Genomic DNA, 26,187 nt, shown 5'->3' on the forward strand with positions numbered 1-26,187 from the left:
GTACTTGTATAGTGCTTTATCACTTTTCAGTCTCAAAGCGCTTTAACATGTTTTTTTCCATTCACCCACTAATGAGACAGATCACCATGCAAGGTGCTGCCATCAGGAGCACATTCACACACCGATGGTTCACCATCAGGAGCAACTTAGGGTTCAGTGTCTTGCTCAAGGACACTTAGGCATGTGGACAGGAGGAGCTGGGGATTGAGCCACCAACCTTCCGATTGGTGTGCAACCCACTCTACCGTCTGAGCCACAGCCTCCCTTTGATGTCTGAGTGGAAGTGAATGCAACAAGAGATGCCCACACATAGATTTCTAGCTTCTTACCAAGCGACAAGCAACAGTGATGTCACCAAGTTTGTGAACTGCCGTTATGAGGCTTGGGGTTCCAATTTTTGACAGTCGCCATCTTCAGCCTTTTTTTTCAGACCCAGACACAACGTCCACTTTTATACACAGTCAATGGTTTTTACCCAAAACCACAGAGGCCGGAGACGAGGACATGAGAAGGAGTAGAGAGAGATAAAGACACCAGTAAAACAAACAAAAAGAGAAAGAAGAGAAACAGGGAGTTAATGAAGAGGCAAATGAAGACAGGGAGACAGATGATCCTGCTGCAGGACCTCCTGGTATGTTTTCATTCACTGTCGACATAAATTCCAACTCAGTAACTCAGTAACAGATACATGTACAAATTGTCTGGCTTTACTAGTAATTACGATAGAAGAAGTGATTGTTATAATGATGCAACAGCCGCTTTCCCATCTTGGTGCTGCTGCCTGAAATCCTACGGGAACGGCGATAAAGTTGACGGACCAGCTGATGACGCTATTTCCGTAATTTTTGGGCTGCAAGTTGCACTTCAGGACTGCTCCTTAATGTTGTTGTGTTTTTCGTTTGGTGTTTGCGCTTTGCACCTCTGGACCGTAAGTTTTGGTTGTAGTGTTTTTTTCTTTTTGTATTTGTGTTTTGCACTTCAGGACTGCTCATTTTTGTTGTTGATTTTTGTTTTTGTTTTTGTGTTTTGCACCTCAAAATGTGTCAGATAATAAACTCTGACTGTGAAAGAACCCCTCTTACATTTTAGTCCTTGAACCTTCTTTAGACAAAATTCAACCTCATGAAGTTCTGATGTAAGACGTAAAGTAAGCCGACCACCCAAAAGGATTGTTGGGCGGTAAATAATTAATTGGACCGGGGGTCTGTTTCCTAAAAGCAATTTAGGTACACACAGATCGCCAGCATCCTATTTCACAGCTGACAAACATTTCACAGCTCAGAAAAAGCAAATAACTTTGCAATTGTACAGTCGTCTCCCATGCATGCGCTGCAGGTATGATGTTTCTTTTGATAGGTTACAACTATCAAACTGAACATAAGAGAAGATGATCTCATGTTTGCAGTTTTCATGAAACAGGCTCCTGTGCGGCAATTTTTTAACTTGTGACTTTCAAATAGCTTTACAGTCTCATACTTGGTATTACGGGAGGCTTCAACTTACAAATTCCTGCTCAGCAAGTCAGACTTAAAAAATTTGAATACATAACTACGGTCATTTAAAGTCAAATCCAGTTGAATCACTGCAATGAACATGAGAAACAGGATAATGTGTTGGCAGACTGAGCTTTGAATCATATGCTGCTGTGATCCTGGCAAATGTATTTCTACTCCATCCAGATGATGAAAGTAGGCAGAAAGCCAAGCTCGGCACTGATATGTTTAATCTTTTATCAAGGAACAGTCCTCCAAGATCGGCTGACATACATCTGACATGAAGACAAGCTCCCACACAGGCCAGTGAAGATTGCCCTTCCATTACCCCCACACTGCTGCTGCTGAAGCAGAGGAAGTTTCTGCCTCATAAGCATTTAGCTGCCAGGCTGCCAGGCTGCCTGCCTGCCTGCCTGCCTGCCTGCTTGGTGCAGTAAAGACTTCCAGACAGCAGCCTGGCTATAATTAAGAAACAGTAAAACACACACCTAGTGTGATCAAAGATCAAAGACCACTGGCCCTAAACGACAGGCTTTTTCATTAGAAACCACTGGTTTGGTGAGTGTTTGATCTGGAGTTATGCCGTCCTGCATGCTTTGCATTTAGACTGCAAACATTATGAGGAGGAACAGTGATCATGTTCTGCATTAGAGCAACCAAAGGACCAGAGTGCAGAGTAGAATATATAGTAATATACGACAATATTCTATCATGTCGAGAAATCTTCTTTTTTTTTTTTTTTACACCAATCTACCTGCAAAATGAGGCAGAGCAGAGTAATTGTATGTCCCAATTCAGTTACGTTTTAGTGATTTTATAGTTTCATGTTCCAAAACGTTGTTTTGGGAGGGGACACTGATGATGACAGTGAACAATAAATAAGGTCCTTTTCTAATAATGACCGAAAATGCCCCTCAAAATAGACTGAAGATGGAATAAATAAAAGAAAAAGCACAAATAAGCTGCACCATGCATCAAAACACGAGTCACACTAAAGTGGGATTTAAGTGCAATAGTTTTCAAATCTGATTTTATGAGTATTATACGAACAGTGTCAAAACAGTTGGTTTTTTTGCCAGATTTTCATTTTCTTGTTTTCAATTCAAACTATTTTTTTTAGTGTTTTTTAGTGTAGTATAGTATTGTATTGTACAGTCTTTCTGGTTTTCACAGATTTGAGCAATTTTGTTTTTAAAGGCAGATCAGTAAAAACTGATTTTACCTTGTTATATTCTGTAACAGAGCACTGATCACTCATATTCACAGTACTTAAAGTACTTTTGTGATTCTGACAGCTTTGAAATTGCTTCTGGTAATACAATGTGCCAAGAAATAATGAGACAATTAAATTTAAGCAAGTTAAAAACAATGGTCTGTCTGAAGTTGGCTGTCGGTGTGGATTTTTCATGTTCTGCCTGTGCCTGTTTTTATTTGGTACTCTAGCTTTCTCCCACAGTCCAAAGACATTTGTGTTAGCTTGAGTGGTAATTGTAAATTGGCAGTAGGTGTGAATGTAATCATCTGTGTTTCTATATTGGCCCCATCAAAGGGTCAACACTAAACCTCCCTCCCCTCTGACCCTGTATAGGACAAAACAGGTATGTATGTATGTACGGATGGATGGATGTACGGATGGATGGATGGATGGATGGATGGATGGATGGATGGACGGATGGATGGACAGTTTTTGTGTCAAGATTACTTTTATAATCAGATGTTGCACTGATTTTTGTTTATTGTTGCTGAGTTTTGCTTTACAATTTATTTTTGTTTAAAATCATAAATGTGTGATCTGCGCACTGATCCCCACAGTTTACAGTCAATTAAATATTATTGTAATAGGAAGAAAATTGGGAAAAGGACAAATGAGATTTTGATCACAGAGTCCATCTAGTAAAAATCCCAATTTCATCCAAAATTGTGTTATATAAATTTCTAAAAACCTGAAATTACCACTGATGTGATGATACTAAAGTATTACATCATAATCAGTGGCAGTCTTTTCAAATCTGGCTTGTAGTGGGCAGTGACTGACCTTTGATGACTGTTGGTGTCTTCAAAATAACTTCCTGCCACAACAGTATTTACAAAGCAAAACTCTCACATCCTGTGTGGCCCCCTGTGAGGCCTGAATCTACTCCGAGGTTCAACTATAAATGTCTCAGACAAGAAAGACTTCTGCGTCTGCCCAAGTGACAAACTATTTCCTTCCGTGCCAATCGAAGGAAATTGACAAATCCTGCAGTGCAGAGGACTGATTTACAGGTCAGACTGCCATAACCTTAGTTTAAGGCACATGCTTGACACTGCGGTTTTATTATTTTGAAAGTTATACAAAGGATTTCACACTGATATCTGCACTTAGGAAAGGACAAGGCTTATTTAAGTTTAATGTTGTACGTTGTTTCTCGTCTAACATTCGGGTTTTGCGAACTTAAATTTGTTTCAATGCAGCAAGAAAGAAAACAGCTACAATTCGCCTAAAGTTTTCATTTTTAAAGTCAAATTGAAATTGCAATCAAAGAAATGTATATTATTCAATTAAAAACCATTATCACCAAAAAGACAAAATCTTGCATTGCTGTGCTCCACTGGACTGGAAATCTAGTTATATACTGTAATTTGTGCAAAAAATAGTTTGATTTACTTTGACGTTACAGCAGCCACCATCATTGTCAGCCATTGCAGCCCAAATAAACTGCACCGAGGAGTTTGTGATTTCAGTCAAATGTAATACATACAGCGAGCAGTAGCTGAGGAGTCCTCAGGGACAGTGGTTTTCTTGGGGAGGTCGGAGGTTGTATCAATGTAACATTGACACAGTCGCTGCATATCATAGAAAAGTGAATTTTTAGCCTTGGCTGTGCTTTCTGAGGGCCGTTCTACTTTTTCATCACTGTTGGTGTAGAGCTAGAAGGATCCAAATAATTGTATCAAGATAAGTCCCTCAACTTTTGAGTCGTTTATCAAGTGAAAACAAACTTAATCTGATTTAGTGGCTCTTCTGCTTTTCTGTGTTTTCTCTCAGTTACATTGATTGTGTTTGAGATTCTTGGACCTTTGGTTGGACAAAAGGAGTCTTGACTCTGGGCTCTGGGAAAATTTTACGAACATGGACTTGTGCCAGTCTGGAAAGATACTGGAGGAATATTTTCCAAATCTTATCAACTATCCTCAATGTCAACATAGAACTAAAAGCTCTTTTTGGTACTACTGGAGAGGATGATACATGTCTGAACTCGACTAAACGTCGCACACTGTCTGTTGCTTCTCTTCTGGCTAGGCGTGCGATACTATTAAGATAGAAGGATATTGCCCCGCCCACCCATGTTCAATGGCTGCGAGACATCATGTCCTGTTTAAGCCTTGAAAAGATTCCATACACAATCTCTAATTCATATACCAAGTTCTTAAATATCTGGGGACCCTTCTTAAAATACTTTAATAATCTTGAGGCAACTTAATAACGCTTCTTTGGCTGCACTCATACAGTGAGGAGTGTTTGAGTCTATGTGAGAGTTTGTATCGATGTGTAAATAATGATATTTAAGTGATTTTGTACACATATACGCGTGCTTACGTGCTTTGTAAGCTTGTTGAGCTTAGTCTTATTCTAGTCATAGATTTTTTATTTATTTATTGATTGATTGATTGATGTGTTTATGTATCCGTATATTTACCTCTACAGCAGTACAATCAATGTAAACTTATGAATTCAAAAAACGTTTTTCTTTCCACCCCTAGGTCGAAGACCCAAGTTCTAGCCCATCTGCTTTGGTTGTGCCCCGGGTTGTTTTCACTCCGAAACAGTGTACATTCGTATTTATTTAGTTATGAATTGCAGAAATTCTGGCTGAAGAAATGTGTTGGGTTGGGGTGGAGTTGAGCTACTAAGCTTAATATTAAATGTTCAAAATAACCTCTATCATGTAACGCTCGATCACATTTGCCACTTGAAGTGAATGTATTTTTCTTTTGTTCACAGCTTTGTGACTGAATTGCCTCTTTCTTTTATGGACAGAAATAATAAAAAATATCTTGACATGAAAGAAAAACATTGATGAACATTATACACTTAATGAATAATAACTAATAAAAGTAAGTTGCCCAGTTACAGCCTTAATTAGCTCGACTTTTTTGTTTTTCCTTCTTGTGCATGATGTCACCACTGTAGATGATCTATTTACTAATAGATTTAAACCAGTAGATTTAAAGGGTCCTTTCTCATTCAGTCAGCTTTCATTTGGGTTGATGCCACTGTCTTTATTCTTTCCTCAGTTTTCACTCCTACAGCTTCGTAAAAATATCATTTATATATTTCTGATCATGTCTAAAATGGTTTCGATCCCATTTTTATACCTCCATGCCGGCGATGGCCAGAGCCGGGAGCATTATGTTTTCGGGTGGTTCATCCGTATGTTTGTCTTGTTCTCATGAACACGATATCTCAAAAATGCCTTTAGGGAATCTTTTTCAATTTGGCAAAAACATTCAATTGATACAAAGAATGAACTGATTAGATTTAGGTGGGCAAAGGTCAAAGGTTGAGGTCACTGTGACCTACATTCTACACATTCATATGAACATGATATCTCAGGAACGTGAGAATGGAATTTCTTCATATGTGACACAATCGTTCACTTAGCCCCAAGGATGAACTGATAAGAGGTTTGTGATCAAAGGTCAAAGTTTAAGGTCATCATGACCTCATGTCCCTCTCATCTGTCTGTCTCGTTCTCGTTAAAGCACTATCTAAAGAACACTTGTTGGTACCAATGATGAACTGATAAGATTTTGGTGGTCAATAGCCAAAGGTCAAAGTCACTCTCCCATCACATTGGCCTATGGTCACAAATGCTTAATTTAACACATAGATGAACTGATAAGATTTTGGTGGTCAAAGGTCAAGTTCACTGAGTTCACATCCATTTCCCACTTTTGATGCGAGATCTCAGAAACACCTTCAGAGAATATCTACAAATGTGGCACAAACATACATGTACACTAAAACTAAATGGTCTGTACTTGTATAGTGTTTTATCACCTTACGGTCTCAAAGCACATTCACACATTCACAGTACCCCATCGGGAGCAACTTAAGGTTCAGTGTCTTGCTCAAGGACACTTAGGTATGTGGACAAGAGGGGCTGGGGATAGAACCACCAACCTTCCAATTAATGCACCAACCACTCTACCTTCTGAGCCACAGGTTAGTGGAGGCAGACAACCACCAGAAGGTAATTCTAGTTTTGTTTTTCTTTGTTTTTATTTTAGATGGTGGCGACAGTTACAAACTCAACATAGCAACTAAAATTATCAATTTAAATCAACTTTAGGATTGATTGATTTTCTTCTTAAAAAGCACCTATTAACCAGTGCTTTTAAAACAGTTGTTAGCTTTCTTTTTGTGAACCAACCTGTTTAAACTTTCTTGAGAAGTCATTCCATTTTTCATGAACCTCTCCTCCAACCACCTTAAAAAAGCAAACGTCAATATGACAAACTTCAGGTTTTACTGGCCAGCATCAGTGCCTACGTCTCACACTCCCACAGCTGCCTATAATAATCTCTCTTTAGATGTGCTGGCTTGTTACAAGTTGTAATGAGCAGAGAATTATGTGAACCCCTGCAGAGCGCCTTTTGGCCACCCTCTGAGAATCAAATCATACTGACACAAAGACATATCTGAGAAAGCGCAGACAAACAGGCTTTGCATTCATGTTTTTCAATGATTTCAGTTGAAGTCCCCGAGGCTCTCTCGCTCACTATCATCATAATCCATGTCTCACGACTCACTACCTTCAAGTGATTCTGGTGGGACTGCTTTTAGAAGTCCTTTACTCACTTCATGTTTGATATGCAGCCGTGATGGCTATATTTGATGGTGCAGTCAGGTTTAAATAAATATAAACATGCACCTGAGCAATCTAATAGTATGTCACAGCTCAGTCAAAGATATAAAATGTCATGGCACACTGAGGTATGATAGATTTAATCGAATTCCGCTGAAGACATGTCATCCAAAGAATGAGAATAATCAAACATTCCCCTGAAGAAACCAAAACCATAAATTAATTCATCCTGTGAACAAGGATCATCTGTGTAGCCACAGCCTGATATAGCTCATGTCTTAAAGCCACATACCATCATCTGTATGAATTGTTTGCAGGCATGTTAATAGCTATATGACACTGTAATTAGTCATACAGATGCTTTAATCTAAATGCTGTGGGTAGGTATAATGTTTACTATGTTCACAATCTTAGCTCAGCATCTTAACAAGCAAAAGTAAACAATTTAGTACTACATTAAACACAAAGCACAGTGTAGCTTTATATTGTTGTTTTTTTTTCGGTTTGGCAGGTAGTTGATCCAAAAAAGTAATATTTTTACAAAATATCGGACAAATGTGAGTCCGAGGATCACCACATTTATCACAAATCACCCTGCAGGGAATGTTAATATATATATATATATATAAAATTTCATTTCAATCCATCTAATTCTTGCTGAGATACATTATTTCACATAAAATGTCAACCTGCTGGTGACGGTAGAGGAATAGAGAGTGTGCCATTAAAGTCAGAAGGATTTATCATCTAGGAACTGTGATTAGTTGTAAAAAAAAAAAAAAAGTAACAATCAATGAAATATATGTGGAGATAATTCATAAAGTGATAAATGATGAATGAGGCTGACGAGTGGAGCACTATGAAAAGTCAGGGTACCAACAAAGTCATTAAGATTCAGCCTCTGGTAACTATGAATTTTGGTAAAACAGGATTGCGATGCATTCAGTCATAATCGAGGTATTTTAGTCCAATGCAAGGTGGTAGACAGGCAGACTTCAGTCACTGTCACTCCTAGAGACCAACAAGTAGAGTGGCTACAGATACATAAATGAGTCATACTGTTGCATTGGGATATTCTTTTCTTTATCGTGACAAATGAAACTCTCTTGTTTATTGCTGACTTGGTGCTGGGCCACACGCTTCTATGTTAACGTCACGTTTAAGGGGAAATGACTGCAGTGTTCAATTAGAGCTCCAATAAAGGCTATACTCCTTAATGTCAGCCCATTCTTTGTAAATAAAATCCACCACAATAATCAAGACATTATGTGACCCTTTTACTTTGTATTACAAAGCCTTGACTTTTTTTCCTAAATCTGTTTTCAGGAAAACAAACACGTTGCAGTTCAAACGAAAATAAGTGCTGGAATAGTACACCTGTTTCCACTCAAGAAATATACGTCTGCAGCAACACAGCACATTGTTAGCAGATTAAATTCATCGTTGCTTCATTCTCCTCTATGTAAATGCTTGAATAATAAAGATAAAATAACACAAACATTATCCTTCAAATTCCTTTTCAGGGGATAAATATTTACAGTACATCATTTTTGTTGCCTGCTGAATCTCTGTTGTATTTTAACTTCAAATGAACTAGGTTTTTCTTAAATGATTCTTTTCTTGAATGCAGAGATGCTTTGGCCTAGTCGGAGAGATTTTGGCTCAGGTCATTCCCCAATTACCGTTCATGGGTTTTATGAGGGGTGATGGGGAGGATACGACTGCAGACTTTTGTGGAGTACAAAAGGAGCTCATGGTTTATGCTGGGAAGAGGCTGGAAGAAAAATCCTTTTGGTTTGTGGGTGCAATGGATGACCACTCACCCGTAACAAACTCCTGTACAAAAAGCTCTTCAGTCTGCCCGCCTGAAGAATATCTTCAAGAACAATGTGATGTAAATATACAAAGTGCTGACGTAAAGAAAGGCTAAACTCTAGAGTTATAGACAACTAAAATCCCCCAGTGTCAGTTGATAAGGTCATGGCACTTTAGTGATGAAAAGACAGGGTTTAAGGGGGTGGGGGATTACGGAACTTTATGGCTGAGGCAAACTTACCAGTCCGTCACAGTTGTTAATGGCAACCGAGGCACCGGGGACATCTGTGATGTCACCAATAAAGGTGCAGTCTGTCTTGAGCAGCTCTCGGCACAGTATTCTCTCCGTCCCATTGGTGGGCTCAGTCTGGTTGGCACCCACACTGGAATCGTTCCCAGCGCTGTTACTGATGTTTCCAAATCCTGGGACCTCGTCGTGCCACTCCACCATCGCACCGGGCGCCACCAGCCTGTTGTTTGGCCGCAAACGGAGATGGAACTCCTTCCCGAAGGCGGTGATGTTGAAGAAAAGTCTCTGTTCAGATTCACCGGTGGAAAACACCTCCCTCTTCACGCGCTGCTTGTGAGTGGCCGAGAGAAGGTGTGACAGGTAGTGTCCATGAGAGTCGGTGCTGAAAGGTGTAACCAGGCCATATTCCTTCAGCCGGCTCCTCAGCTGGTCTATGAGACAACACAATAACAAAGCAAATATTTTTAACCCAAAGGCAGCAGGATGTACAAAAAACAAGACGCTACAGCATGTTTAAAAAGTCAACGCAATGTGAATACAATCACTTTTTTTAGTTAAATTAGTTAGTTAATATTCATGGCATGGGCAGAGTAATGCTTTGAATGTCTAATGACTTTCAGTGTTTTCGCCATCATATTTTAAATAGATGTGACTACAAAAAAATTATTGTAATTACCACACCATTTTTTTTTTCTAGTTAATTGTTTTGTCTATAAAAAGTACAAGCCTGCAATAACTGATGTTTTATCCACTAGGGGGCAGCAGACATAAGTTGTTAAAATCACATTGACATATCATCAAAATTCTCTCATGTAATCCAAACTTGTTAGCAAAGTGTTGTTTATTTACACATCCAACATCCAAGATCAACATAATCATTCGGTTCAATATTGACTGTCTTTGAGCTCTGTTTTTGGTCTCTACCAACACCAGAGGGAAGTATGTGGATTCTGTCCATGAAAGTGGTGAGAGTGAACTAAAACAGTTATGTTGATGGCCAGACAGCAAAACTATGAGCTGAAACTCTATTTAAAGCTTGGTAAAGCTGTGATGAGCTGCAGATACAGGTGATATGTCTCTGTAGGTTCATCACCACAAGCAAACATACTGTTTCACATTGTCACTGATACATTCTCCATCGTTGCTTCAATAAATGACCAACTAATCACATCCATAACTTATATTATTTCAGAGCAAATGGATGCGTTAGTAACGCTTAACAGTGTGAAGGTTTATCAGATGCTGAGGTATCAACTGAGACAACTATTAGATACCCTGATATAAACCTCTGCAGCTACAGTACATGGCATCATAAAAGATATGTTTCCTCACACATATTTAATTTGTTGCTGAATATTGCGTTATATTATGCTTAAACAATAATTAATCCAGGTTTTTGTTTTTTGCTTGAGTGTCATCCCTAACAAGTCAATGCATTGGTGTCAAATAAATAAAAGAGGAGACTGTGGAGAGACAGCCTAATGCTCCTTTACAAATAAACACGTTGTTAATTTCATTAAAATTGATGGCAATGTTGTCATTCTGGTTCAGTTGGATTTGGCAACACAACTAAAGTGAAGTCTTTACAATTACAGCACAAAGAAACATTATTTGTTCTTTACTAGGCCATTGCCCTGGTTCTGCCTTTAACACAAGAAAACACCAGCACAAAAAAGTATAAATATCCTATACAGGCTGGTGATCAATATTGTGTTAACATGGTAATTTGTTTACCCAGAGGTTCTTGTTCATTGGCTAATTTGTGGTTAACCCAATTGCACAAGGAAATCTGTGGGCCTCGAAATACTCCGTTAAAGGAAAATTCCATCCAGGATCGGTTTCCTTTTCCAAGTAAGTGCAACGGCAACTAAATTTTTTTGTAAAAACCTTTGGTTGGAAAAAAATGTAACATGAACATTGGAACCGTATAATTATCTTGTAGATTTTTACTGACAGACATTCAAACAGGTGTCAATGGTGAAACTCAAATTATACGTCTATGGAAATCATAGTGTGCATGCTGCGGATATGTGATGTACAGAAAACATTCAGTTGACAAGCATTTTTAAGCGAATCATGCAAGTTTCATTCAGCCAAATGATAATGATACAGACACATCTGAAAGATGGATGCAGCTTGATTACACTGAAATTGGTGTCACCTCAGTCATAGCTCCACGATCAAAGCAAAGCACTGGCACATGTCTGCTGTTCAACTTTCAAAAACATCAAAGGTGCAAATACCTCATTGTTACACCATGTTAAATTTACTCTTTCTGCAAACATGAATGACACATAGTTTGTTGTTTGATACTGATATATGAAAAGTTGGTCCAACATGTGTGGGACTGAGTATTACATATTTGCCCACAGATTAGTTTTAGCAAGCTGGTGTGACAAATCTTAAAGGGATAAAAAAAAAAATAATTAAAAAAAAGTCAGAGTGCCATGAGTCAAAAAGCAGCCAAGAATTACTCCTGCTCATTTGTGTGTATTTGAAGAGAAAGCTTTCACTGCTTAATCCTCATGAGGCCCAGGTCTAATCTCAGGAACCGTTCTCCTATGTAGTGGAAGGAAGAGTGCATTGTGCTGCTTTGGTTAGATCTACAACACAGATACATTCTAATTTGAACCACCTGGATATGAATCTTATGTATCTTAATACTTAAAAACAAAGTTGGTTATCAACTAGTGAAGTTATAACCCTCAATGTTCATGAAAGCAAAACCCATTTTGATGCTATCATGGTTGGTAATTGCCACTGAATGCACATTTAGTGAGTGTCTCTCTACTGCTTTTGTTTTTGGGTAATTTGTGAGTAAGCAATTCCCCCACTGGATTCAAATTGCCAACCTAAGCCAAAGGAGGGAGTCACAAGAAAATGATGCATGTGATGTGGTTTATTGAAATGCTTTAAACTTTAAAGGCGGGTCACCTCTGTAACATTAGCAACCACCTTTGTTAAAAATGATAACTAAAAATGTGTTTGTTTTTTTAACAGCAAAATTATTGTGCTTTGTATGGTTTATGCTTAACGTGGTGTCCCCGAAACTATCACGATTCTTGCATTGAGGCATACTTGGACTCACATGTTACTCACGACACTCAGTTTTGGGGGCAAAAGGGGAATGACACATTCACCATTTTTTTTCATCAGAAACATTTCATCACGCACTGAGTTATGAACATTAAACCTGATGTCCTTAGTTTTAAATACATACTCCTCTGTGTTTAATATCCAGACCAACATTTAGGCAAGTTGTTTGTTACCCACATCTAAACGAATGCTTGAAACCTACTATGTAAACTTGAAGATAAGGATAACCGTTTATTTAATAAAAGACCTAAAACAGAGGAGAGAAAAAGGTAACATGCTATAATAGGCTATTTTAACATCAGTAACTCAGTATGGGGAAGTTTAATATGTCTTGGTATGAAATTTAAATCCTTATGCACACCTTCCATGTCAAGTGACATTTTTACTTCAACACAGCAGAATCTGTGTATGCTGAAGTGTCACACATGTTCTTCAGCCTTGGCCATGTTTGTCTGAAAAATGCAGGAAAAACCCTGATTGATATAGTCCTTTCTGCAAGGGCATGCACCCTGCTGCTGCTGCGTAACTTTTAAAGATTGAAACTGGAAACACAGTGATTTTCATGGGAAGGCAGGAAACTTGTGTTTGTCACTGTGGTAAGCACAGACCACAGTTAATCATCAAAAATGAGTCAAAGGAAAATAACCAATTTCACTGGACTTCTGTCAAATACTGACAGACTTCTGCCAAGTGTGTAGTTATGAATCAGATCCAGGCTGCCATATTGTTTTTATAAACTGCTCAATTAAAAAAGTTTGTTCGGTTGCCCCAGTTGTAGTTCTGACAAAGAAGCTGTTCAAGGAGTTTTTGCTGTAGTATTAAAATATGCTATCAAAAAGTACTTATATCTCTAAATTCGAGTAAACTAAAATGTTACTCAAGGATTAAAGATTACAACATGTAATACTCAACAACACTATTCTAAGATAATTGCGATGGTAGGAATGCATCAGATTTAAATGGCAAAATATGTACAAATGCAACTGTATTCTCATTTTGAGAATGTTTTACATAACACTGAAATGTATGTAATTATGTAATGACTATAGACATTAAAGTTGCTGTAAAGCAAATTCCAAGATTTGCTTCTCAATACATTATATACGTGTGAAATGAGTTTCTGAAAGCATGTGAAAACTTTTCAATCAGGTTTTAACCACGTTCAATTGAAAGTAGTCTTGTTGGTAACTGTAGCACAAACACACACAAACACACACACACACACGCACGCACGCACGCACGCACACACACACACACACACACACACACACACACACACAGAAAGACAGCTGACAAGTTGAGACACCTGTGCCTCACAGATCTTGAGTAAAAAGTAAAAGTTAATTTCTGAAAAGTGTCAATATGTACAAGGTTAAATGCACCAACAAAGCTGAGAGCAGGTACATATTTATTATATTCAGTTTGGTCTTTTGTTCTGTTTCACAAAGTTTATTTAGTCAGCCTTCATTCAGAAGTGGTCTCTCTTTCAAAAGGGTAACGAGAGCCTATATTGGCAGAATAACTATTGATTTTGCACTTTTTACTAAAGGATTTTATTAAGGTTTCATCACTGATATGTGCATGAGTTACACAGACTATATCTCTTATATATGAACCAATTTTTACCATCATAAAACTAAAGATGCTTTGTAAACATCTCAAGCTTACTTTCTAGATTTCTTGATAGCTCCATACTTCTTAAATTATTTGATCCAGCAGATCCCAGAAAATAGTTCCAGCATGCCTGTGTCCGACCATAAGTAAAGAGGAGATTTTAGTCTTTTTTTGTATTTTCCGTCACAAATATAAATGTGTCATAAGTCAGTCTGAAATCATTACTTGTGATCAGACATCCTTGACATCCTTGATCGCTTGACGGAGCATTAAAATTATGTATTTCCCATTTGTAAACATCTGAACACTATAATTCCGCCATGACCCGGTCATGTCAGTTCAGGCACAGATTATTTAATAATGCCAGCAGGTTTGACAGGGTCAGTCTCTGCGCTGCGGTGGATAATTGAACTGTGCTAAGAGGCTTTCTTAAACAAATTACAATTAAAAAAACTATTAAAAACCTGCAACTTTACCATTCAAATTTACTGGTTTTAAGATTATTTGCATGATCAACACCTAACTTTCCAGTCACATGCTATTTGTCAACAGGTTTTGGTCACAAAAAAGTTAACAAAGAGTAAACAGAACTGTGCACAATGGTGCCTCAAGACCTGCTCTTAGAAATCAGCAGGCAAAATCACAAAATTAATCAGTACATTTTAATATAGCTGTCAACAACGTGTTATTAAAGCAGCAACATACTGTGACAGAAATTTAGAGGGAATAGTGCAACATAAAGTTGCCAGAGATCCGTTTATATCTCGGCTCTGGGACGGTCATGGATAAGTAACATTTATGGAGTTAGACAAGAGAACATTACGCTATGGGAAGTGATGCAACACTGTCATCTGTCTGCACAGTGACCTGCATAAAGACCATGACCGAGCTGTGGTTTTTATAAACAAAAACTAACCAGATAGATAGATTATCTAACCATGACTTGTGTAACAGCTTTGGATAACTACATATTTGTTTAAAAATGTCATGTTTGATTTTGTCCATATCGTTCTGTCCTGAGGTGAAAAATCAAGAGAAAACCTCACCAAGTGAGTGAAGCAGCTGCTTTTCAGGGAAGATAGTGTCCACGTAGAGCCAACAGTGGCAGACTACAGGCAACAGGCAACCACAAACGCTCCACCACAGTCAGCTGTCATCTTGCTGTGTGAGGGCCCTTGAGGTGTTCAGAAGATAACAGCGAGTGTAAAAGGATCCTACGTGGACACTGTTGCAGCTCACTTGTTCCTTAACCTCGGAATGGATAACAGATGTGGGAGATTTAGAAGTGGAATTTTCTTTCCTGTATAACAAAGCCCTTGAAGCAGTTCGCTCATGTAATATAAGTGTGTGTGTGTGTGTGTGTGTGTGTGTGTGTGTGTGTGTGTGTGTGTGTGTGTGTGTGTGTGTGTGTGTGTGTGTGTGTGTGTGTGTGTGTTGGGAGGACTCTGAGTGTGTTTAGGTTGGTATAGGGGAGGGGAGGGGGATATTACAGAGTCTCTCACACACAAACTCCCCTCCCACTTTGATCTCAGTGCACCAAATTGTCCTCATGAGTTCCTTCAGTGGTTGGAGAAAGTCTCTGCCTTCTCACACTGTACATCAGATTATTAATCAGATTAACATCAATTAAACAGGACTTACCCTTTCTATCTACTTCACCAGCCTGTAAGAGAGAAAGAAAGCTCGTTAAATGCGGCACAAGCCAGAAGGAAATAATAATGTGAGGCAGAGTGAGATGTCCAGCAGCAGTAACACTACCGCCCTGCAGCAGTTTACTGTAGGCTGAGCTGCTTGTAAAATCTTAACAAAAATGCCTCTATTTTACATGTCTTATGTAACAGCCTAAACTCATGCGTGTGCAGTGTCAACATGTATTTCACAGAAGAGGCAGTGTGCGCCTTTACAGAGCCAAACGAGAAGGTTTAGAGACCTGTTGCTGCGTCGCCCCACTTTTCCGCTTTGCAGCTGGATTCTTGAAATATTAACGGGGTTCAGACCGAAAGGGCACAACTGCGCACACGTTAATGTGTAAAATGAAGCGGAGTGGTGCAGACACTTACCTTGTCAGCTGAAGTCAGTGTAAATCCTACAAGTAGTACAACTAGTGACAGGACGGCCATCACGAGTCTTAAATGATCAGGAAAAACTTTATCCCAACGTAAAATTACAATAAAAGAAAAATCGGAAAAACTCTGTACGTAAGCGTGACCCGGCTCATTCAAAGCTTATCACAGTGGATGTGCAGTCTCTGCCTCTGTTTTGGTTTTTAAAAAAAAATAAGGAAAAGGAGACAGAAAGTAGTTGAAGTTTCATGAAATCAGGAGTGAGGCAAATTGCGACACTTTGTCAGTCAGTCGGTGTTTGTTTTTTTTCTGTTGACTGAGTTTCTAGAAAGTTTTGGTGTTAGTAGGACACCCCTCTGCCGCCGGCCGGACAGAGCTGCAGTGTGAGGCTGTTGCAACCTGGCAGTTGGCTCCCCTGGCTAATAAACGGCAAGACCAGCCCTGTGTGACGTCACTCTGCCCTGTCCTCGAGCCCGAACACATGGAGGGACAGAGGAGGAGGAGGAAGAGGAAGAACCCCCCTCCCCCCTCCCTAACATCATCACAGGACAGGACAGCAGGATCAACATGAAATAATGCAAGATAAATATCAATATGTTTATGTAGCAATACTGATACATCAATAATCCCATCTCCGAACTTTACCCTGTCCATAAACTGAGCACATGTTGGACTGAGTTATTTGTTTATTTGTTAACTTGGAATGAATTTGTTTCTCTGTGGGCAGTAGCTCAAGTGGTGTAACTACAACTTGGAGTAACCTACTCTAACAATATTTAAGAGGGAAAGATTGTAGTTTGCTCTCATTCAGAGACACACAAATCATTGATCTAAAATATACTTGTACAAAATATATAAACAACAGTACATGAATTAGTGAAAATGTGCTCCACAACAAACAGCAGTGACACTAAATGACTGCTTTGACATAAAAAAATTCAACAATATTCCAATAACATCATATAGACTATGTTTTGTAGAAAATAGAACACTGATCACAATGAGCGCTTTTGTTTTTTTTTATATTTTAATGTATATTTCACTGACAATATTACTTAATTTTAGAAGAGTCAGAAAACGTTCAGCACTGCTCTTTAATGAGTACTTTCTTTGTTCTTTTACAAATTATTTCTTTGATTATCTAATTTCAATGCATTTTATAGGCATGCATATCTTAACTTAACTACATATACTTTGACACTATACATTATAGTGGCTGCATTGCTTTTTCTGGATTGTTTGTCTTGACAATACATGGATGTTTGTATGGACAATATGTCATGTTTGGTGTGAATAAGTAAATCTGCAATTTTCACATGTCACGTCACCTCAAATCAGCCTAATAAACTGATTGTTTGTTCATTTCAAGTAAACTTTATTATAATGACTATCACTAGTTGAATTACTGTAATATGTTGAGATGTATCGTGCTTCAGTCATCTGCAACAAGGCTGTGGCTGCTGACTCACGTCTGAATGTTGACTGTTAGCCAGTCAATTCTCACAATTAAAAAGCAAAAGAATAAAGGAGGGTCATAAAGGAAAAATGAAATGTAATATGTCATCTGTTGTCAAATCAGAGATGCTTAGATTACTGAGGAGAATAACAACAGAAGAGGTTTAAAACTAAATAAACTCCACTCCTAAAATGAGACTGATTCCTACCAGTACTACTATTATAAATCACTATGAACCTCTTGTGCCATCATTTCTAATTGTTTTGGCTTGTGTCCCCTTGAAAACATTAGGAAAGCCTTAGTTTCAACATTAGCTATGATTACTGGAAAACTGGAGTGAAAGCATTTACGATTTCACAGATTTCCTATAAGTTTGTGACCACAAGGTGAAGCCCCAGGCTCCAGGTTGGATTCCCTGCTCATACTGATAAAAAGAATTACAATGCCTACCATTCCTTATCTGAACACATGGTGGAACAGGAGAACAAGGGACAGAAGGGGCACACAGCTGTTGAAACTTCTGAGATAGAAAGGGGATTAAATGGGATCAAATGGGATCCATTACCAGTATTAGTAATGATGAGACCACATATGATATAAATAGCGAAGGTATACACACATTCACATTATACACTAGTTTTTGAAGACAGTTTTATTCTCATTTGGGGCTCGTTGCTGTATTTTAGTTGGACATTTTCTCTTCAGCTGTATTTCTCATGTATCTGACTATAATGTCACAACTTTCAGGCTTAAAATATTCCAACGATAATATATATTCTCTTGCAGCATATTTAAAAGCAGCAGAGTTCTTTTCTCAGTTTCAAAGGCTTCAGAGGATGAGAGCTGCCTGTTATATCAGATTAGGGGAATTAACAATCATCTGCAATGATATAGTCTGCCTCATTTTAATACTAACACAAAACTCAGGATAAGAAATAGGGATCAGTCAACATGAACAAAACATGAGATAATGGCATTAAAAGTGTTTAGAAATTGGTCTTGATAAAAAAAAGTACCAGCAGACCAATGTAAAAGTTCTGCATTAATATCCTACCTTAGTAAAAAAAAAAAAAAAGCAGAAGCAGAAGCATAATCTGAACAATGTACCTAAAGTAACAGAGATAAAATGACTTATATATGTTTAATAAGCAGTAGTCCTTTGGAGCTGGTCGCCATGGAGTCAATATTAAGTTTGCTTTACAAGCAGTTAAACTCAGGAGGTTTCCAACCTCAAAGTCAGGTCACCTCTGGAGGGTCACAGGATAAATCTGAAGGATTGTGAGATGATACAAATTTCTGCTTGGAAAAAAAATCAAATGTAGTAACAGCTCCACAACAGTAGGGCCAAACTGAGCAACTTTTAGTTCTAAAGATACAAGTGACACTTAGGAGACGTTATGGACAGTGTGAGGTTTGAAAATCTCCAGTGAAAAGTGGAAATTGTATTCATGCAAATCAAAATTCTGAATTAAAGTAAAAACAACGTATATAACAATAAGTTAATAAACTCTGACACTGTTGAATCTGTTTTATAATAATCGACTGCAACTCTACCAGATTAGATACAAAAGAAATGAACCACAACAATGCTACATAGATCTGAATCATATTAGTAAATCCCATCATCTCCACTTTTTTGGCCAAACTCTGTAACCTGCATGGAGAGCCCTTGACGATGGCTAATGCCTCAGGCAGGGCCTAAGTCAAGGACTGACCTGCGTTTCAAAAGTAGATACTGCCTGGTCCTGGTACAGCAACCTCTAGGGTGGAAAGGGTTAGTGGGATATTAAAACAGTTTTAAAGTTCTTAAGTAAATGTGCTTTCCATTACTCTTACTGTGGTGTCATTAAACAAAATATTTCACCTTGTTGTGTAACCAATGACCTGGTGTTCCCACCAGACAGTTAAAGGAGCATCAACTTTTTCTGAAGGCAAGTAATGTATCATGTAAACAAATATTTGAAATTTCTTTAATAGTCTTCAAAAAATGGGCTTTGACCTCTCGTTTGACTGCTTGAAGAATTAGGCAAACAATGCATAAAATGTAAAACCACCTCAGTGTAAAAACTCCAAATGTAAAGTTTGAAGGTCCAAGTTAGCACTGAAATCTGGAAGTTCAAAGTAGGACAGTTTTGCTTGAAAAGTTCTCGAGACATTCTCTGATAAAGATGACATTAAAGAAGTGCTGCAGACTCGAGTCTGACTTCAGGCCCCTCGCTGTGCAGCAACAACAGTTGCATAGTTCATATCATGTCATGCTGCGAGAGAAATACAAATCTGTATCAGACTGTATGATCATAGCGTTGAAGCATGTCAGAATGTGTAATGGTAAATGGTACCAATACAATCTGTACCATCTGCACCAGTGGTATGTTTCCTTAGCTTGGCAGGTAGAGCTGCTAGTCCAGCTCCTTCCCGCCTCTTGAAAACTCCAAATTGCTCCCGATGATCAGGGCAGCATCAGTGTGAAAGTTTGTATTATGGTGTGAATGAGAAGCTAATTGTAAAGCACTATGGATGTTAGAACCATAAATACAGCAATTTAGCTTTTATAAAAACGGTTAAATACGAGGTCTTACAATGGTACTGTAGTATTTGATTTGATTTGACACTGTGTTCTCAAGGGTCACATTGATACTTCCAAAGATTTGATGCAGGACGCCTCTGGTGTCCAAAGCTTCTGTCAGTCCAGGACCTCCTGCTTTAGTGTGTGATGCCCCAAACTCTCATTTGTGTGATTAGGGGCTTACAGTCACGGAAACTGGCATTTGGACTGCAGTGAGACTTTACTCTCTGGAGATCTGACTAGACTTGACATTTATATGAAAATTATCTCAAATTTTGACCTGAGGCTGAAATGGGAAAATATTAAAATGTCATTATAACCACTCAGGTTGGCGAGACTCATATCATAATAGACCTAAATGGCAACTTTTGCCCCAGATTCCACTGTTCACTGTAAACGATCCCAAACAAGAAAATAGGAATTCATTTTGAATATTGGAATTTTTTCCGTGTGGTTTGTAGAGAGAGAATGACCTGTCAGATTGATGGAGGCCTGCGCCGCTGTTTGAGTCTGCTTTGGTTGCATCACACATGGAAGACACATGATCATATATCACTATTTTTATTGGGCACAATGAATGGGCCGTTAGAGGTCTGTGTCAAGATATTCTGTTCATTTTCCTCCCTCGCTCTCTTTCCCTTCCCCCCCCCCCCTCCCCTCTCTCTGTCTATGCTGTGATGACATGAAGCTGCCTTCTCATTTTGCTGGAGGATTCATTAGATGGCCTGAAAAGAAAGTGCAAAAATAACAGGCCTGGTGTTGTTGTTTGTGTCTATGATTGAGTCAGTCTCGCAGGCTCCCAGACCTGGCTCAGCTGGACATTAGGTGAGCTGCCTGCAGATAAGGAAACCTGATTAACTGGCACATCTGCACACCTCATGGCTTCACCAATGTGGGAGCGGAACGGACCGACAGGCAGAGAGAGGTAAGAGAAACTAGGTGACAGGGTTGCGCAGAAGAAAGATAAGGGGAAATAAATGAGTGACCAGAAGGTCTAGACTAACATATAAAGGGTAAAGGAGGGAAACGAGGAGTAATGAAGAGATGATGGCAACTGGGAGAAGAGCAAGAGTGGGATTTTTTTCAGGAGTCAATGTTTCCCAGTTTGTTAGTTTATCAACATCCTGTTCATCCTTGACCCACTGCAGACACACAGACCCTTAAACTTCCTTCTTCTGGCCTCACAGTGCAACATCTGGTCTTCCTCGCAACCACGGATTCAGACAAATACGTTTTGCTGTTAAAATTGGCAGTGAATCACGAGGCTAATTGAAAGCAGGCCTGTGCTGCACAATTGAATTTTAATGCAGATAGCGTGATACAATGTTTTACTCCAGAGGTTACAGGGAAATATTTTACTGTTTCATTTTCATGTAGGTTCTAGGGAAGACGTTTTTGGAGGATATCTCTTGGGAGAACAGATGGTGTCTGCTTACACAGGTGTGGTTACAACTTCCTTTTTACTTACGGTCTATCATTCAAGCAAAACATTAATTTCCACAATTCCCTTTGAGTGGGACAAATTATATTATGGCCTCAAGTGTTTCACAGTATAAAAAAGAAACGTTTCACAAGACTGTAATTATGTCATTACATTATATTGCTGTAAACAAGCAACAGGGGGCTTTCTATTTCCTCTCTATTAATGCTGTTCCCAGGAAACATAGCTCCCTACTGTCTCCCTCTTCATCTGTTACTTTAGTGGATACATACTGGTGAAAACTAAGTATATTTGCTCAAGAACCCACTTCAGCACATTTTTGAGGTTGGTACTTGTGACACCTTACAAAAAAGTTCAAGACCCTGTTACATTTCACATGTCATTGAGTGCATTCCCATCCACCTGATCTAATTAGCAGTTTCAGTTTATGCATTATGAGATGAAAAACATTGAGATGAAAAATGACATCTGTCCCTCACACTGATGTGCACAACAAACATAAAAGCAATATTTTCATTATTTCTTCTAAAAAAAAATATTCGCGGTTTGACCACCTAGATGAAAATGTGCCTTCATTTCTCATAAGAAGAGCCACTTGGACATAAAAGTTTTTGCAGTATTTCTATTTCACCAGCATCCTGAAAGTAATTGTAATGCAGTAACGACAAAGTTCACACTTAACTACATTCAGACTATCAGTCTCAGGGGACATTTTTCTTTGGGAGAAGTACTTTTGAGTACATTTTGTTGCTAGTTCATCTGTTCCTTTACTTAAATAGGATTTAAATCTAGAGTATGTTTCCATTGTGGTATAAGTAAAAGTTCGAAATACTTTTACCACCACAGTTCATATTAAAAATTGGAAATGTAAAATGCGGTCACACAATGCATTGAAATGCATTGAGTCCTCTTCAGGCTCCTATTCTGTTGTCCAGCAGTTTTTCTGTCATAAGAAAAAAAATAATTCAGATGTTTACAAAGAACAGCCAAGAAAAACTCAAGTTGCATTTGTGGTGAAAGCCTATTGTTTCAAAAGTCTTTAATTATACCCTACGCATTGCTCAGGTTTAAGCAACCAGTACTAATGAATACGTAGCTCCCACACGTTATTCTAGTTTGTATAACCCCCACACGAGGACAGAGCCATCTGCATGTCCAGACTGAGGGGAACAGCTAACGTAATTACACTTTGAAAGTGGGTTTCTCTAAAACGACAACTATCACCACATTCGAACAAAGCTGACCCCCACTTGCATTATAAAAGGGGGCAAGCTGAGGCATTTCAGAGAAGGCATCTGGATTGTTTTCTTTTCTCTTTCACGCTTTGTCCTGAGACACAAAAACTCCCCGACACAATGACTTGTGACGTCTAACAGCAAAGTTATGCCAGAGTCACAATGTGCATCTAGGTGGTGAGCTGAGCAGATGCCCCCGTGGGGTCAGTGCTGTTTTTTGTCCCACAGTGTCACCACAACAGTGGGAAGGTAGGGCAATAAAATTCCTCTGGGCTAAAGGAGACATTCCAGCAGAGGGAGGATTTGACATAATTTAAAACATGGTTGTTGTATTATGAATGGGAGCCCCCACTCCCTCCTCCTGAGAGGGAACCATTTATTTTATTTATATATAATTGCTTTTGTTTTCAGTGGCTCTTACGTAAGCGTGTGAACTGCAAAATAGGTTTGGGAAGAAGAGAAAGACAATTGAACTGAGGGCACAAGGGGGACATTAGTGTGTTTGGGAAAGTGATTCAATACAAAAAAAAGAACAAAAGTACTCACCTATTCAGGACCTATTCAGGACATCAGATTTATCATGAAGACAAAGTTTTCATGTCAAAATTACTCTCTTCGATAAATGTGCAAAAACTAGACACACAAAGGCGAGATCATTATATAATTACTTCTTTTTTTTTTCAAATAAAATGTTTTTCAAACTCAATACATTTTATTTCTATAGTACCACAGTCAGACTGCAGCAAAGAGAACCCTAATCAAAAATCACGCATCATCATTTTGAATCAGAATTTCAATCAGTTTGTGTTGTTTCTGTTTAAGTGCTGCACATCACTTCAGGTTTGTGACGCACACAATCAGAGAGTTATGAACATTGGAAATGTGAAGACTCACGGCGTGAGAAGCACAAGTTATTTATGGAATTAGTTGTTTTCACATATGTTCACAAGCTAATTTTCTTCTCTTTGCAATCTACCTGTGCAGACATTATTCATTTGGCTTTAAAAGCTGTTTTACCATCTGGTTTGGTCCACCTGCAGATGATAATTAAAATCCAAAAGGCAAACGTCACCGTGACTATATAATGTTTTCAAAAACCCTTTTCATTTATTTAATGTATAAACAACACTGATAAAGAGCAATGTGTTCAACATCACTGATGTTGTCGTGTTAATAAATAAACTGCATCGATGCTTGGAGTGTGCCTAATTTATTTTGCAATCATTAAATAAATGACCTAAGCTGCCGTGACTAAATTGCTCTAAACCTTATGTGCGTAAATGGTGCAGTGTCACACTCTCTAGATTACTAAAGCAGGTGAATAAATGAGAAGGCTTTTGAATTGTTACACCTTCATGTCTAATTTAATTGCAGTTCATTTGTAGTTAACATTCAATAAATAAGAGTCAGCTAAATTTGACATATGATAAACGAAATCGGAAGGTTGTATTAAAAAGGAATATTTAGCAATAATTTATCAATTATTTATGTAAATGGTTTTTAATACATAACACATCTAACAAACGTGTTTGTGGTCATTTAGATTGTTCTTTTCATGTGCGCACTAACAGCTCAATGCTGGACTTAAATCTGGTCTTAGCTGGCAGATGCACAGGTGCGGGTTTTTAATTGACACCAAATTGCTCTGCTCTGGTGCATCTTCAACAACACACCTCGCCTTGCACTGTTCGCAAGAATTGCATTGGGCGCAGCTGGGTTTGCCTTGGTACCATCCATCCATCAATCCATCCATCATCTTCCACTTATCCGGGGTCAGGTCGCGGTGGCAGCAGGCCAAGCAAGCTGACCCAGACTTCCCTCTCCCCCGCAACATTTTGTAGCTCAAGCTGGGGGATCCCGAGGCGTTCCCAGGCCAGCCGGGAGACATAATCCCTCCAGCGTGTCCTGGGTCTTCCCTGGGGTCTCCTGCCGGTTGGGCATGCCCGGAAAACTTCCAAAGGGAGGCGCCCAGGAGGCATCCTAATCAGATGCCCGAATCACCTCAGCTGACTCCTTTTGACGCGAAGGAGTAGCGCCTCAACTCCAAGTTCCCTCCTGATGTCCGAACTCCTTACCCTATCTCTAAGGCTGAGCCTGGCCACCCTATGGAGGAAACTAATTTCGGCCGCTTGTAGCTGCCTTCCATGAAGGTCACGAACAGGATCGGTGACAAAGGACAGCCCTGGCGGAGGCCAACACCCACTGGAAACGAGTCCGACTTATTGCAGAGAATGCGAACACAGCTCCTACTGTGGTTGTACAGAGCCCGGTTGGCTCGTTGCAATGGGTCCGGCATCCCATACTCCCGCAGCACCCCCCACAAAAACCCCCGGGGAACCCGGTCGAAAGCCTTCTCCAAGTCCACAAAGCACATGTAGACTAGATGGATAAACTCCCAGGCCCCCTCCAGTAGTCTTGCGAGGGTAAAAAGCTGGCCCACTGTTCCACAACGAGGACGGAATCTGCACTGCTCCTCTTGAATGGTCGGAGCCTCCTTTCCAGCACTCTGGCATAAGCTTTGCCCGGGAGACTGAGTAGTGTGATACCCCGATCGTTGGAACACACTCTCCGGTCCCCTTTTTGAAAATGGGAACCACCACCCCGGTCTGCCAGTCCATGGGCACTGTTCCCGACCCCCATGCGAAATTGAAGAGGGGTGTCAGCCAAGACAGCCCAGCAATGTCCAGCACCTTCAGCATCTCAGGGCGGATCTCATCCACCCCCGGCGCCTTGCCAGCGAGGAGCTTTTTGACTACCTCAGAGGCCTTCAGATGCTGCCTCCTCTCCGGAAGACACGGTGGCCGGGTTTAGGAGTTCCTCAAAGTGCTCTTTCCACCGCCCGATGATGTCCCCCGTCCGAGTCAGCAGCCCCCTGAATCCCCCGCCATCTGATCCAACTCACCACCAGGTGGTGATCAGTTGACAGCTCTGCTCCTCTCTTCACCCGAGTGTCCAAGACATATGGCCGCAGATCCGATGACACGACTACAAAGTCGATCAACGATCTCCGGCCTAAGGTGGTCTGGTACGAAGTACACTTATGAGCCACCTTATGCTCGACCATGGTGTTTGTTATGGCCAAACCGTGACTAGCACAGAAGTCCAGTAACAAAACATCGCTTGGGTTCAGATTGGGCAGGCTGTTCCTCCCAGGTTTTTCCATCGTTGCCCACATGAGCGTTGAAGTCCCCCCAGGAGAACTGTGGAGTCAGCAGGCGGTGCCCTTTCCAGGACTCCCCCTACCACCTCCATGAAGGCCGGATAGTCTGAGCTGCCGTTTGGTGCATAAGCACAAACAACAGTCAA

The 26,187-nt window shown here is 39.6% G+C and overlaps 1 protein-coding gene and 1 long non-coding RNA gene across 2 annotated transcripts in view; one reads left to right on the forward strand and one right to left on the reverse strand.

The window, feature by feature from the left end:
* adamts3 (ADAM metallopeptidase with thrombospondin type 1 motif, 3) overlaps positions 1-16,537 on the reverse strand; it is a 139,638-nt gene extending 123,101 nt beyond the window's left edge. Inside the window, exons 1-3 of the mRNA XM_069705990.1 lie at positions 16,181-16,537; positions 15,762-15,783; positions 9,402-9,841 (exon numbers count right to left, since the gene is read on the reverse strand). Of these exons, the coding sequence (XP_069562091.1) occupies positions 9,402-9,841; positions 15,762-15,783; positions 16,181-16,240 (522 nt within the window). The 5' untranslated portion in view covers positions 16,241-16,537. The remainder of the gene's footprint in view (positions 1-9,401; positions 9,842-15,761; positions 15,784-16,180) is intronic.
* LOC138625223 (uncharacterized) overlaps positions 1-26,187 on the forward strand; it is a 417,346-nt gene that overhangs the window by 85,167 nt on the left and 305,992 nt on the right. The gene's annotated exons all lie outside the window — the stretch shown is intronic.

The sequence above is a fragment of the Brachyistius frenatus genome, unplaced genomic scaffold (assembly GCF_029030835.1).
Source record: "Brachyistius frenatus isolate BFR_SWC_R1_liver_20210118 unplaced genomic scaffold, ASM2903083v1 Contig_60, whole genome shotgun sequence".
Lineage (NCBI taxonomy): Eukaryota > Metazoa > Chordata > Actinopteri > Embiotocidae > Brachyistius > Brachyistius frenatus.